The following is a 15,796-nucleotide window of genomic DNA, read 5'->3' on the forward strand; positions in this document are numbered from 1 at the left end:
TTCATGCTTGACGCTATCTTGCTCTGTAGAAATAGTTTCTACCTCCATCCAGCGGCGGTTTCTTCTCGAGGGCCAGGGAGCATCCCCCCACTGGGAGCTGCACAGGCAAAAATAAAATGGCAATGAAAAGATTTAATTGCCATTTTATTTTTACCGGCACAGCGTGCACCAGCCCAGAGACATGCTGGGCGTGTCCTCTGCTGCGACTTCAGCAGTGGCTTGACTGGATGCTCCAAAGTGTGCATGTCACTTTGGCCAACTGTTTTGTGCCGGTTGAAGTGACATGCGCACTTTGAAGCTCTCCACTCAGCTGTCGTAAGACAGCTGGGTGGAGACCAAGCACAGGTCTCTAGGGCCAGAAGGAGCGTCCAGCCAGGCTGCTCCATTCAATCCAGGTGCTTCTCTCATGCTGATTAAAAGCATGAGAGCAGCCTCTAGATTGATTAGGCCAGCTCTTCCGGCATCAAAGAAGGAGAAGTGCACCAAGGAGGACGCACAGCCCATTGGTAAGTGCTGTTTTTCATTTTAAATGTGCAATGCATGTGTGTGTTATGCATTTCAGTATGTAATGCATATAAATGTGTAAAGCATGTAAGTGTAGCGGTTGTGTTTATTTTGTAGTTAGTGTAATGGTTTTATTTGGGCTTTTGGAGTGGAGGCGGTTTACTTTGGGGTTTTAGAGGGAGGGAGTGTTTCATTTTTCATTTTTGAGAAGTGGTGGGGCACTTCATTCACCCCACCACTTTCAAAGGGTACAACCCTCCCCTGCCTCCATCATATCACAGTTTAGCAGCATGATGCCTTGAGTATTACTTCCAGTTTCTTAAAGATGTATACCTCTTGGTCGTCCACTTGTGTTGTCGCAGACAAAGCAGCAGTGCACTGTTGACAAAATATAGGTCCCTCAGTAACAGACTGCCCTGTGGAAGAAACAGACATAATATAAGATGATGATAGAGACTCGAACCTCAGCACTAAAAGCCTGCGAAGTGGACTTCAATGGTGTATTTGCTGAACAAACTGCTATGCAGTGATAACAGCACCTTCCCCCATACAGAACTGAACTGCCACATTTCTTGCAGGGCCATGTCTCCCACCATACAGGTCTTGTATCTTCCTGATTAAAGGCCTGAGATACTTACATTGGAACAGGCCTCCATTGTGAGCCCTCAGACGTATGATGCTTCTCCCCATACAAGCCTTGGCCAACTCCTTCAGTACATTCTGGGGATGTGTACTGCATGCATGTCCCGGTAGTCACCCTCCAGGCAAATCTGGAATACTCCTGTTATACAGCCCTTAAAACTCCCTCTAAGCCGAATGTCTCCAAAACACTGTAGGTTTACTGCACAGTGTTCCACACTAGCTAGAGATATATCTCTCAATACAGGTGTGTACCGTCCTCCATACAAACATGATATCATTCAAATAAGATATGCTAAACATATCTTATGTAGAAAGTTTAAGGTGGCAGCAGAAGACATTGCGAACTCTCTGGTGTACTACAGGCTGTTTCCTGTGGGCAATGAATTGGACAGAGGTGCTAGGCAGAATGCTAATGTTACTATGCTACTACGTTATATGCTACTATGTTGGCTATCACTTCAGATGGTTCAAAGTCACCAAGGGCACAATGCTCCAGTCCTAGGTTTTCATTTAACTCCACAATGCATTCTGGGAGTTGTATTCCTGTTCATGTAAGTTGCTCCAGTTGAGTGAACGCACGTGAGAATAATCATTTTTTAGGTCGAGCATCGATTACTTGTTGTATCTCTTTTGTGGATTTAAACTCTGCCCATCACTTTTTATTTGCCTCTTTGCTTGTCCTGTAAAAATCCTTGCTTGTCTGTGGGTAACTTGTCTTCCTGGTCTTTCCTTTTTGTAACTCATCCGCCCCCCTGGAACAGCCTTCCATTGCATGTAGGCTTTCATTTTTTGTATTTTACTTTCTGATTCTGAACTACTTTTTTAAATGCTTAACAGCTCTTCACAGATGTGATTGTGTTTTGAGTGGCTACGTGCTTTTATCTTGTTTTGACTAAGCTGCAATGTTAGAGGCTGTTTCATTGTGTGTAGTTTTTTACTGTGTTTGTCTGATGTGAAAGTGAGAGCACTCGTTTTGTTTATTTTGGGTAGAGTAACGTTGCATTTGTGTGTATTTGTTAACTAGATTTGATGGTATTACTTCCTATAGGTTGCCTGATTTTTTGTTGTATGCATTGTTTTGTTTGTTCGTGTTTTTTGTTAATAGAAGAATAAAATCTACATTTCATTATGCTTCGTCCATTCATATTTTAGGCATTTGTTCTTAAAATGTTAATTTCTCTGTGAAAAAGTGCTTTTAATTTTAATGACTGTTCTTTGAACTTTGGTTTTAAGTTTCATCTGCTCCTTGGTGATTTATTTTGTGGCGTTACCACAAAGCATTTTGCTTGTGACTAATAAGTTGTAGTAAGTGTTATATTTTCTCATTCGGTAGGTCTATTACTGATTTGTTACGGTGGTGAAATGCTGGAAACATATTTGCACTTTCTTTTGTGTGTTTATGTTTGACAGTCACTATACTAAAAAAAATTTTTTCACTTTTGTTAGATAAGTTATAATTGCTAATATATAAAACTTTAATCTTGTAGGTACATTTTTTTAATAGAAGTTTCTTGTTACTTTTATACTTGCCTACAAACTGTCGGAAATAGAAGGAACTGTGCTTTTTTAAATAATAATGATGCACTTCTCCAACCCCGGTCCCTGCGGCAAAACAGCACTCTCCTCTCACCTTCCTGGCTAAATGCATTATGACCGGTCCAGCTACTGTGGCTGTGCTTGTTTATTGTTTGCACTACTATTAAAGTAGAGATTTTTCTAGGCGTGCAGTGCTACTATGACCTTAAACTGTCTTGAGATCGCTGGTGGTGAAGGTCAATATGTTCACTTCTGTCTGTTTTCTCGGTTATTGTTTTATGCAGTCTCCCATGTTTGGGAATGTTCTGTGATTTCCACAGTACATGTTGTTTTCAGCAGGTATATTAATCCTTTGTGCCACCTTACATGAACTATAACTACAGATACAGGCAACTTAGAGCTCCTTCCAGCAGGTACATTAATTAAGTAAAGTATGTTGGCACTTTGATAGTTGCCAGAAACCAGTTCGAAATGCAATCAACTCAGTTATTTTTTCTCAAAATGATGCACTTATAGAAAACGTCCCTCTTGCCCCCGTGGAAGCAGCCTCCACCCTCCCAGTCCTCTGGGTATTCCCGGTAAGGTTAGTGTGGCTGTGTTTGTCTGTTTATTTTTTTCACTGCTATTAAATGTCAGAGGCTTGTTCCTCTACCATAAACTAAAACTATATTTTTCTTGTTGACGGCTGGTTGCAGGAGTGCCCCGTTACCACCAGCTACAAATAGGTTTATCTTGCCGCCAGAGAAGAATGTCAATAATCACACTTCTGTATGTTTCATCAGTTATTGCTTTATGCAGTGTTTCATGATTGGTCAGGTTTTGCGATTTGTATCATGCACGTCATTTGTAGCAGGTATATTAACCCTCTGCGCTATCTTAGACGAGCTATAATTGCTGCAGGTATATTAATCCTGTGTGCTATTTTAGATGAGGTATTTTAGCTAATACACAACTGTAAGGAAATGCCTCCTTGGCATGGTTGCCCCCTGACTTTTTGCCTGTGCTGATGCTATGTTTACAATTGAAAGTGTGCTGTGGCCTGCTAACCAGGCCCCAGCACCAGTGTTCTTTCCCTAACCTGTACTTTTGTATCCACAATTGGCAGACCCTGGCATCCAGATAAGTCCCTTGTAACTGGTACTTCTAGTACCAAGGGCCCTGATGCCAAGGAAGGTCTCTAAGGGCTGCAGCATGTCTTATGCCACCCTGGAGACCTCTCACTCAGCACAGACACACTGCTTGCCAGCTTGTGTGTGCTAGTGAGGACAAAACGAGTAAGTCGACATGGCACTCCCCTCAGGGTGCCATGCCAGCCTCTCACTGCCTATGCAGTATAGGTAAGACACCCCTCTAGCAGGCCTTACAGCCCTAAGGCAGGGTGCACTATACCATAGGTGAGGGTACCAGTGCATGAGCATGGTACCCCTACAGTGTCTAAACAAAACCTTAGACATTGTAAGTGCAGGGTAGCCATAAGAGTATATGGTCTGGGAGTCTGTCAAACACGAACTCCACAGCACCATAATGGCTACACTGAAAACTGGGAAGTTTGGTATCAAACTTCTCAGCACAATAAATGCACACTGATGCCAGTGTACATTTTATTGTAAAATACACCACAGAGGGCACCTTAGAGGTGCCCCCTGAAACTTAACCGACTGTCTGTGAAGGCTGACTAGTTCCAGCAGCCTGCCACACCAGAGACATGTTGCTGGCCCCATGGGGAGAGTGCCTTTGTCACTCTGAGGCCAGTAACAAAGCCTGCACTGGGTGGAGATGCTAACACCTCCCCCAGGCAGGAGCGGTAACACCTGGCGGTGAGCCTCAAAGGCTCACCCCTTTGTCACAGCCCAGCAGGGCACTCCAGCTTAGTGGAGTTGCCCGCCCCCTCCGGCCACGGCCCCCACTTTTGGCGGCAAGGCTGGAGGGAACAAAGAAAGCAACAAGGAGGAGTCACTGGCCAGTCAGGACAGCCCCTAAGGTGTCCTGAGCTGAAGTGACTCTAACTTTTAGAAATCCTCCATCTTGCAGATGGAGGATTCCCCCAATAGGGTTAGGATTGTGACCCCCTCCCCTTGGGAGGAGGCACAAAGAGGGTGTACCCACCCTCAGGGCTAGTAGCCATTGGCTACTAACCCCCCAGACCTAAACACGCCCTTAAATTTAGTATTTAAGGGCTACCCTGAACCCTAGAAAATTAGATTCCTGCAACTACAAGAAGAAGGACTGCCTAGCTGAAAACCCCTGCAGAGGAAGACCAGAAGACGACAACTGCCTTGGCTCCAGAAACTCACCGGCCTGTCTCCTGCCTTCCAAAGATCCTGCTCCAGCGACGCCTTCCAAAGGGACCAGCGACCTCGACATCCTCTGAGGACTGCCCCTGCTTCGAAAAGACAAGAAACTCCCGAGGACAGCGGACCTGCTCCAAGAAAAGCTGCAACTTTGTTTCCAGCAGCTTTAAAGAACCCTGCAAGCTCCCCGCAAGAAGCGTGAGACTTGCAACACTGCACCCGGCGACCCCGACTCGGCTGGTGGCGATCCAACACCTCAGGAGGGACCCCAGGACTACTCTAAGACTGTGAGTACAAAAACCTGTCCCCCCTGAGCCCCCACAGCGCCGCCTGCAGAGGGAATCCCGAGGCTTCCCCTGACCGCGACTCTTTGAATCCTAAGTCCCGACACCTGGGAGAGACCCTGCACCCGCAACCCCCAGGACCTGAAGGACCGGACTTTCACTGGAGGAGCGACCCCCAGGAGTCCCTCTCCCTTGATCAATTGGAGGTTTCCCCGAGGAACCCCCCCCTTGCCTGCCTGCAGCGCTGAAGAGATCCCTAGATCTCCCATTGACTTCCATTACAAACCCGACGCTTGTTTCTACACTGCACCCGGCCGCCCCCGCGCTGCTGAGGGTGAAATTTCTGTGTGGGCTTGTGTCCCCCCCGGTGCCCTACAAAACCCCCCTGGTCTGCCCTCCGAAGACGCGGGTACTTACCTGCAAGCAGACCGGAACCGGGGCACCCCCTTCTCTCCATTCTAGCCTATGTGTTTTGGGCACCACTTTGAACTCTGCACCTGACCGGCCCTGAGCTGCTGGTGTGGTGACTTTGGGGTTGCTCTGAACCCCCAACGGTGGGCTACCTTGGACCAAGAACTAAGCCCTGTAAGTGTCTTACTTACCTGGTTAACCTAACAAATACTTACCTCCCCTAGGAACTGTGAAAATTGCACTAAGTGTCCACTTTTAAAACAGCTATTTGTGAATAAGTTGAAAAGTATACATGCAATTTTGATGATTTGAAGTTCCTAAAGTACTTACCTGCAATACCTTTCGAATGAGATATTACATGTAGAATTTGAACCTGTGGTTCTTAAAATAAACTAAGAAAAGATATTTTTCTATACAAAAACCTATTGGCTGGATTTGTCTCTGAGTGTGTGTACCTCATTTATTGCCTATGTGTATGTACAACAAATGCTTAACACTACTCCTTGGATAAGCCTACTGCTCGACCACACTACCACAAAATAGAGCATTAGTATTATCTCTTTTTGCCACTATCTTACCTCTAAGGGGAACCCTTGGACTCTGTGCATGCTATTCCTTACTTTGAAATAGCACATACAGAGCCAACTTCCTACATTGGTGGATCAGCGGTGGGGTACAAGACTTTGCATTTGCTGGACTACTCAGCCAATACCTGATCACACGACAAATTCCAAAATTGTCATTAGAAATTCATTTTTGCAATTTGAAATTTTTCTAAATTCTTAAAAGTCCTGCTAGGGCCTTGTGTGTTAAGTCCCTGTTTAGCATTGTCTTTTAGAGTTTAAAAGTTTGTTAAAAGTTTGAAATTAGATTCTAGAAACAGTCTTAGATTCTTTAAAAAGTCTTCCAACTCTTAGCAAAATAATGTCTGATACAGAGATGAATGTGGTGGAACTCGACACCACACCTTACCTCCATCTTAAGATGAGGGAGCTAAGGTCTCTCTGTAATATCAAAAAAATAACCATTGGCTCCAGACCTACCAAAATTCAGCTCCAGGAGCTGTTGGCAGAGTTTGAAAAAGCCAACCCCTCTGATGATGACCTCACAGAGGAAGAAATTAGTGACTTGGAGGCCAATGTCCCTCCTCCAGTCCTAAATAGGGAGAACAGGACCCCTCAAGTCCTGTCTCCAACTGTGTTAGTCAGAAATAGTGAGTCCCTCACAGGAGGGTCCCACATTTCTGAAATCACTGAGGATGCTCTCAGTGAAGATGACCTCCTGTTAGCCAGGATGGCCAAAAGATTGGCTTTAGAGAGACAGCTCCTAGCCATAGAAAGGGAAAGACAAGAGATGGGCCTAGGACCCATCAATGGTGGCAGCAATATAAATAGGGTCAGAGATTCTCCTGACATGTTAAAAATCCCCAAAGGGATTGTGACAAAATTTGAAGATGGTGATGACATCACCAAGTGGTTCACAGCTTTTGAGAGGGCTTGTGTAACCAGAAAAGTGAACAGATCTCACTGGGGTGATCTCCTTTGGGAAATGTTCACTGGAAAGTGTAGGGATAGACTCCTCACACTCTCTGGAAAAGATGCAGAATCTTATGACCTCATGAAGGGTACCCTGATTGAGGGCTTTGGATTCTCCACTGAGGAGTACAGGATTAGGTTCAGGGGGGCTCAAAAATCCTCGAGCCAGACCTGGGTTGACTTTGTTGACTACTCAGTGAAAACACTAGATGGTTGGATTCAAGGCAGTGGTGTAAGTAATTATGATGGGCTGTACAATTTATTTGTGAAAGAACACCTGTTAAGTAATTGTTTCAATGATAAACTGCATCAGCATCTGGTAGACCTAGGACCAATTTCTCCCCAAGAATTGGGAAAGAAGGCGGACCATTGGGTCAAGACAAGGGTGTCCAAGACTTCAACAGGGGGTGACCAAAAGAAAGGGGTCACAAAGACTCCCCAGGGGAAGGGTGATGAGACAGCCAAAACTAAAAATAGTAAAGAGTCTTCTACAGGCCCCCAAAAACCTGCACAGGAGGGTGGGCCCAGAGCCTCTTCACAAAACAATGGGTACAAGGGTAAAAACTTTGATCCCAAAAAGGCCTGGTGTCATAGCTGTAAACAGCATGGACACCAAACTGGAGACAAGGCCTGTCCCAAGAAAGGTTCCACTCCAAACTCCCATCCAGGTAACACTGGTATGGCTAGTCTCCAAGTGGGATCAACAGTGTGCCCAGAGCAAATCAGGGTCCACACTGAAGCTACTCTAGTTTCTGAGGGTGGGGTGGATTTAGCCACACTAGCTGTCTGGCCGCCTAACATGCAAAAATACAGACAGCAACTCTTAATTAATGGGACTAGAATAGAGGGCCTGAGGGATACAGGTGCCAGTGTCACCATGGTGACAGAGAAACTGGTTTCCCCCGGCCAATACCTGACTGGAAAAACTTACACAGTCACCAACGCTGACAATCAGAGAAAAGTACATCCCATGGCAATGGTTACTTTAGAATGGGGAGGGGTCAATGGCCTGAAACAGGTGGTGGTCTCCTCAAATATCCCAGTGGACTGTCTGCTTGGAAATGACCTGGAGTCCTCAGCATGGGCTGAGGTAGAACTAAAAACCCATGCAGCAATGCTGGGTATCCCTGAACTGGTGTGTGTGAAAACAAGAGCACAATGCAAGGCACAGGGTGAACAAGTAGAGCTGGAGTCTGGAAGAATGGCCCAGCCTACCAAGAGGAAAGGAAAGTCAGTTGGGAAACCAACTGCAACACAGCAAAAGAAAGGGAACCTCTCTTCTCAGGAAGAAGTTCTGCCCTCTGAGGGAACTGAGCCTTTGGAGCTTGAACCTTACCAGGTTGAGCTCTTAGGCCCAGGGGGACCCTCAAGGGAGGAGCTGTGTAAGGGACAAGAAACCTGTCCCTCTCTTGAAGGCCTTAGGCAGCAAGCTGCTGAAGAGTCCAAAGGCAAGAAAAATGGAACACATAGGGTCTATTGGGAAGATGGGCTCCTGTACACTGAGGCCAGAGACCCCAAACCTGGTGCCACTAGGAGAGTGGTAGTGCCTCAGCTGTTCAGGAAGTTCATCCTAACATTGGCCCATGACATTCCCCTTGCTGGACATTTGGGACAAACCAAGACGTGGGAGAGGTTAGTCAACCACTTCTACTGGCCCAATATGTCCAACATGGTTAAGGAGTTTTGCCTCTCCTGCCCCACCTGTCAAGCCAGTGGTAAGACAGGTGGGCACCCAAAGGCCCCCCTCATTCCACTTCCAGTGGTGGGGGTCCCCTTTGAAAGAGTGGGTGTGGACATAGTTGGTCCACTGGAACCTCCCACAGCCTCAGGAAATATGTATATCCTGGTAGTAGTGGATCATGCTACCAGGTATCCTGAAGCTATTCCCCTTAGGTCGACTACTGCCCCTGCAGTAGCCAAGGCCCTCATTGGTATCTTTACCAGAGTGGGTTTCCCTAAGGAGGTGGTGTCTGACAGAGGTACCAACTTCATGTCAGCATACCTAAAACACATGTGGAATGAGTGTGGAGTGACTTACAAATTCACTACACCATACCATCCACAAACTAATGGCTTGGTTGAGAGATTCAACAAGACATTAAAAGGCATGATCATGGGGCTCCCAGAAAAACTCAAAAGGAGATGGGATGTCCTCTTGCCATGTCTGCTTTTCGCTTACAGAGAGGTGCCACAGAAGGGAGTAGGATTCTCACCCTTTGAACTTCTGTTTGGTCATCCTGTAAGGGGACCACTTGCCCTTGTTAAAGAAGGCTGGGAGAGACCTCTCCATGAGCCTAAACAGGACATAGTGGACTATGTACTTGGCCTTCGCTCTAGAATGGCAGAGTACATGGAAAAGGCAACCAAAAACCTTGAGGCCAGCCAACAGCTCCAGAAGTTTTGGTATGACCAAAAGGCTGCACTGGTTGAGTTCCAACCAGGGCAGAAAGTCTGGGTTCTGGAGCCTGTGGCTCCCAGGGCACTCCAGGACAAATGGAGTGGCCCTTACCCAGTGCTAGAAAGGAAGAGTCAGGTCACCTACCTGGTGGACCTGGGCACAAGCAGGAGCCCCAAGAGGGTGATCCATGTGAACCGCCTTAAGCTCTTCCATGACAGGGCTGATGTGAATCTGTTGATGGTAACAGATGAGGATCAGGAGGCAGAGAGTGAACCTCTCCCTGATCTTCTGTCATCAGACCCAAAAGATGGCACAGTAGATGGAGTGATCTACTCAGACACCCTCTCTGGCCAACAGCAAGCTGATTGTAGGAGAGTCCTACAACAGTTTCCTGAACTCTTCTCCCTAACCCCTGGTCAGACACACCTGTGTACCCATGATGTGGACACAGGAGACAGCATGCCTGTCAAGAACAAAATCTTTAGACAATCTGACCATGTTAAGGAAAGCATCAAGGTGGAAGTCCACAAGATGCTGGAATTGGGAGTAATTGAGCGCTCTGACAGCCCCTGGGCTAGCCCAGTGGTCTTAGTCCCCAAACCTCACACCAAAGATGGAAAGAAAGAGATGAGGTTTTGTGTGGACTACAGAGGGCTCAATTCTGTCACCAAGACAGATGCTCATCCAATTCCAAGAGCTGATGAGCTCATAGATAAATTAGGTGCTGCCAAATTCTTAAGTACCTTTGACTTGACAGCAGGGTACTGGCAAATAAAAATGGCACCTGGAGCAAAAGAGAAAACAGCATTCTCCACACCTGATGGGCATTATCAGTTTACTGTTATGCCCTTTGGTTTAAAGAATGCCCCTGCCACCTTCCAAAGGTTGGTGAATCAAGTCCTTGCTGGCTTGGAGTCCTTTAGCACAGCTTATCTTGATGATATTGCTGTCTTTAGCTCCACCTGGCAGGATCACCTGGTCCACCTGAAGAAGGTTTTGAAGGCTCTGCAATCTGCAGGCCTCTCTATCAAGGCATCCAAATGCCAGATAGGGCAGGGAACTGTGGTTTACTTGGGCCACCTTGTAGGTGGAGGCCAAGTTCAGCCACTCCAACCCAAGATCCAGACTATTCTGGACTGGGTAGCTCCAAAAACCCAGACTCAAGTCAGGGCATTCCTTGGCTTGACTGGGTATTACAGGAGGTTTGTGAAGGGATATGGATCCATTGTGACAGCCCTCACTGAACTCACCTCCAAGAAAATGCCCAAGAAAGTGAACTGGACTGTGGAATGCCAACAGGCCTTTGACACCCTGAAACAGGCAATGTGCTCAGCACCAGTTCTAAAAGCTCCAGATTATTCTAAGCAGTTCATTGTGCAGACTGATGCCTCTGAACATGGGATAGGGGCAGTTTTGTCCCAAACAAATGATGATGGCCTTGACCAGCCTGTTGCTTTCATTAGCAGGAGGTTACTCCCCAGGGAGCAGCGTTGGAGTGCCATTGAGAGGGAGGCCTTTGCTGTGGTTTGGTCCCTGAAGAAGCTGAGACCATACCTCTTTGGGACTCACTTCCTAGTTCAAACTGACCACAGACCTCTCAAATGGCTGATGCAAATGAAAGGTGAAAATCCTAAACTGTTGAGGTGGTCCATCTCCCTACAGGGAATGGACTTTATAGTGGAACACAGACCTGGGACTGCCCATGCCAATGCAGATGGCCTTTCCAGGTTCTTCCACTTAGAAAATGAAGACTCTCTTGGGAAAGGTTAGTCTCATCCTCTTTCGTTTGGGGGGGGGTTGTGTAAGGAAATGCCTCCTTGGCATGGTTGCCCCCTGACTTTTTGCCTGTGCTGATGCTATGTTTACAATTGAAAGTGTGCTGTGGCCTGCTAACCAGGCCCCAGCACCAGTGTTCTTTCCCTAACCTGTACTTTTGTATCCACAATTGGCAGACCCTGGCATCCAGATAAGTCCCTTGTAACTGGTACTTCTAGTACCAAGGGCCCTGATGCCAAGGAAGGTCTCTAAGGGCTGCAGCATGTCTTATGCCACCCTGGAGACCTCTCACTCAGCACAGACACACTGCTTGCCAGCTTGTGTGTGCTAGTGAGGACAAAACGAGTAAGTCGACATGGCACTCCCCTCAGGGTGCCATGCCAGCCTCTCACTGCCTATGCAGTATAGGTAAGACACCCCTCTAGCAGGCCTTACAGCCCTAAGGCAGGGTGCACTATACCATAGGTGAGGGTACCAGTGCATGAGCATGGTACCCCTACAGTGTCTAAACAAAACCTTAGACATTGTAAGTGCAGGGTAGCCATAAGAGTATATGGTCTGGGAGTCTGTCAAACACGAACTCCACAGCACCATAATGGCTACACTGAAAACTGGGAAGTTTGGTATCAAACTTCTCAGCACAATAAATGCACACTGATGCCAGTGTACATTTTATTGTAAAATACACCACAGAGGGCACCTTAGAGGTGCCCCCTGAAACTTAACCGACTGTCTGTGTAGGCTGACTAGTTCCAGCAGCCTGCCACACCAGAGACATGTTGCTGGCCCCATGGGGAGAGTGCCTTTGTCACTCTGAGGCCAGTAACAAAGCCTGCACTGGGTGGAGATGCTAACACCTCCCCCAGGCAGGAGCGGTAACACCTGGCGGTGAGCCTCAAAGGCTCACCCCTTTGTCACAGCCCAGCAGGGCACTCCAGCTTAGTGGAGTTGCCCGCCCCCTCCGGCCACGGCCCCCACTTTTGGCGGCAAGGCTGGAGGGAACAAAGAAAGCAACAAGGAGGAGTCACTGGCCAGTCAGGACAGCCCCTAAGGTGTCCTGAGCTGAAGTGACTCTAACTTTTAGAAATCCTCCATCTTGCAGATGGAGGATTCCCCCAATAGGGTTAGGATTGTGACCCCCTCCCCTTGGGAGGAGGCACAAAGAGGGTGTACCCACCCTCAGGGCTAGTAGCCATTGGCTACTAACCCCCCAGACCTAAACACGCCCTTAAATTTAGTATTTAAGGGCTACCCTGAACCCTAGAAAATTAGATTCCTGCAACTACAAGAAGAAGGACTGCCTAGCTGAAAACCCCTGCAGAGGAAGACCAGAAGACGACAACTGCCTTGGCTCCAGAAACTCACCGGCCTGTCTCCTGCCTTCCAAAGATCCTGCTCCAGCGACGCCTTCCAAAGGGACCAGCGACCTCGACATCCTCTGAGGACTGCCCCTGCTTCGAAAAGACAAGAAACTCCCGAGGACAGCGGACCTGCTCCAAGAAAAGCTGCAACTTTGTTTCCAGCAGCTTTAAAGAACCCTGCAAGCTCCCCGCAAGAAGCGTGAGACTTGCAACACTGCACCCGGCGACCCCGACTCGGCTGGTGGCGATCCAACACCTCAGGAGGGACCCCAGGACTACTCTAAGACTGTGAGTACAAAAACCTGTCCCCCCTGAGCCCCCACAGCGCCGCCTGCAGAGGGAATCCCGAGGCTTCCCCTGACCGCGACTCTTTGAATCCTAAGTCCCGACACCTGGGAGAGACCCTGCACCCGCAACCCCCAGGACCTGAAGGACCGGACTTTCACTGGAGGAGCGACCCCCAGGAGTCCCTCTCCCTTGATCAAGTGGAGGTTTCCCCGAGGAACCCCCCCCTTGCCTGCCTGCAGCGCTGAAGAGATCCCTAGATCTCCCATTGACTTCCATTACAAACCCGACGCTTGTTTCTACACTGCACCCGGCCGCCCCCGCGCTGCTGAGGGTGAAATTTCTGTGTGGGCTTGTGTCCCCCCCGGTGCCCTACAAAACCCCCCTGGTCTGCCCTCCGAAGACGCGGGTACTTACCTGCAAGCAGACCGGAACCGGGGCACCCCCTTCTCTCCATTCTAGCCTATGTGTTTTGGGCACCACTTTGAACTCTGCACCTGACCGGCCCTGAGCTGCTGGTGTGGTGACTTTGGGGTTGCTCTGAACCCCCAACGGTGGGCTACCTTGGACCAAGAACTAAGCCCTGTAAGTGTCTTACTTACCTGGTTAACCTAACAAATACTTACCTCCCCTAGGAACTGTGAAAATTGCACTGTGTCCACTTTTAAAACAGCTATTTGTGAATAAGTTGAAAAGTATACATGCAATTTTGATGATTTGAAGTTCCTAAAGTACTTACCTGCAATACCTTTCGAATGAGATATTACATGTAGAATTTGAACCTGTGGTTCTTAAAATAAACTAAGAAAAGATATTTTTCTATACAAAAACCTATTGGCTGGATTTGTCTCTGAGTGTGTGTACCTCATTTATTGCCTATGTGTATGTACAACAAATGCTTAACACTACTCCTTGGATAAGCCTACTGCTCGACCACACTACCACAAAATAGAGCATTAGTATTATCTCTTTTTGCCACTATCTTACCTCTAAGGGGAACCCTTGGACTCTGTGCATGCTATTCCTTACTTTGAAATAGCACATACAGAGCCAACTTCCTACAACAACGCTACGAACTATCCTCAACAGATGCGTTAAACCGGCCCCCGCTGCAAAAGCGGCCCCCATCCTCCCAGCTTCCTGGGGACATGCACGATGCCCAGTGCGGCTAGTATGGCTGTGTTTGTTTATTATTTACCCTGATATCAAATGCTAGATACTTTCTTTTTGCCACTGGTGAAGAAGACCAATAATCACATTTCTGTATGTTTCATACGTTACTGTTTTATGCACTCTTTCATGTTTGGGCATATTCGGTGAACTACACAGGACACCACCACACCACAGCCAAGGATTGTACTGAGTGGTCTGGGAATAATGTGAGTCCAATATTCTTGCAGTCCTGGTATACGTCAGGTACTAGACCTTCTGGTCACACAGATGCTCTTGGCATCAGTTCTTTGCCAGAAGATTTGCAAGGCTCATGAATAGCTGATTTTCTCAACAATACATTTATGTTGCCTTCAGTCAACTTTACCATCTTCTTTTTCCTTCTAGCTAAGGGCCTGATATTATGCACACTAGGAATTACAGTTTCCTCTGCGTGAAAAACAGGTCACTCCAGGAGGACTTCTCAAGAACCAAAGCCTGTTCCTACCACTCATGGTGAAAGCCTCCCCCATAAACATTTCTCGGGCCAGGACGCAAAGGGCCTGATTTAGAGTTTGGCTGAGGGAGTTACTTCGTCACAGAGGTGAGGGATATCCCGTCCACCGCATTACGATCCCATAATAGCCTATTAAGATCGTAATATGGCAGACGGGATATCTGTCACGTTTGTGACGGAGTAGGCCAAACTCTAAATCAGGCCCAAAGTCTCCTTTCAAAGAACCGATAAGGTGCAACTACTGGCTGGGTGGAGACATTAATTATCCTTCTTGGGAGGCAGTGGGGGAGAAGCTTTGGCCAATTAAAACCCAAGCTTTCTTCAAATACCAGCCACTCTATCAATAATGGCATATTTAATCTTTCATAGAAAAAGAAAGGGGGGGGGCTGGCACAAAATGGAAAACTAGCGACACCCTGCACCCTTGAGGAAAGGAGACCTGGGCAGAGAAGAGATTGGCTTAGAATAGATGTATATTCCCTGAATAATGCCTCTAGCAGGTATAGTTAACCTAATATTTTTAAAGTTGCAAAACTGCTTTTGACTCATGCTAGGCACATAAAAAGTGATGGGCATCATATGCTAACACAGACTTTAAAACTGGTGGTATTCCTCTTGACATGGGATTCTGCATGGCCTTTTTCTTGGTGGGGCACTTTGCATCAGATAAGCAATGCATCCTCAATGAAGTCTGTTCTGCTAGATTCCCATCTATGTGTTTTTTTGTTTCTGGTACACATTTTCATAAGCACACACACAATGTTCTGCTTTGGAGAATTACTGTTCCTGTGACACACACTGAACTATTGTAATAATGCAGATGTTTTGGTCCATAACTTGCTGTAAATTATTCTATAAAAAGTGTGTTATGATGTTCATAATTTGGTTTTCTGTGGGAAGATACCCTTTTCTGCAACCCACTGCAGAGGGTCAAGGCCAGACTCACTTGTTTCACTCGATTGCACGGTGTTGTGTGGGGGTGGTCTGTAAATTTTACTAGGGCTGGGTTTGATTCTCAGTCTGGGTATCCTCTTTCTACAATCTGAGTATTCATTCCCTATCTGGCCTCTATGCCCAATTTGCAAATCAGAACCTAAGATAGGTTTG

At 47.2% G+C, this 15,796-nt stretch overlaps 1 protein-coding gene across 2 annotated transcripts in view; it reads right to left on the bottom strand.

The window, feature by feature from the left end:
• LOC138246342 (circularly permutated Ras protein 1-like) overlaps positions 1–15,796 on the bottom strand; it is a 214,958-nt gene that overhangs the window by 102,898 nt on the left and 96,264 nt on the right. For both annotated transcript variants that reach the window (XM_069200855.1, XM_069200856.1), the window contains exon 7: positions 838–920. In XM_069200855.1, the coding sequence (XP_069056956.1) occupies positions 838–920 (83 nt within the window). The remainder of the gene's footprint in view (positions 1–837; positions 921–15,796) is intronic.

The sequence above is a fragment of the Pleurodeles waltl genome, chromosome 7, assembly GCF_031143425.1.
Source record: "Pleurodeles waltl isolate 20211129_DDA chromosome 7, aPleWal1.hap1.20221129, whole genome shotgun sequence".
Lineage (NCBI taxonomy): Eukaryota > Metazoa > Chordata > Amphibia > Caudata > Salamandridae > Pleurodeles > Pleurodeles waltl.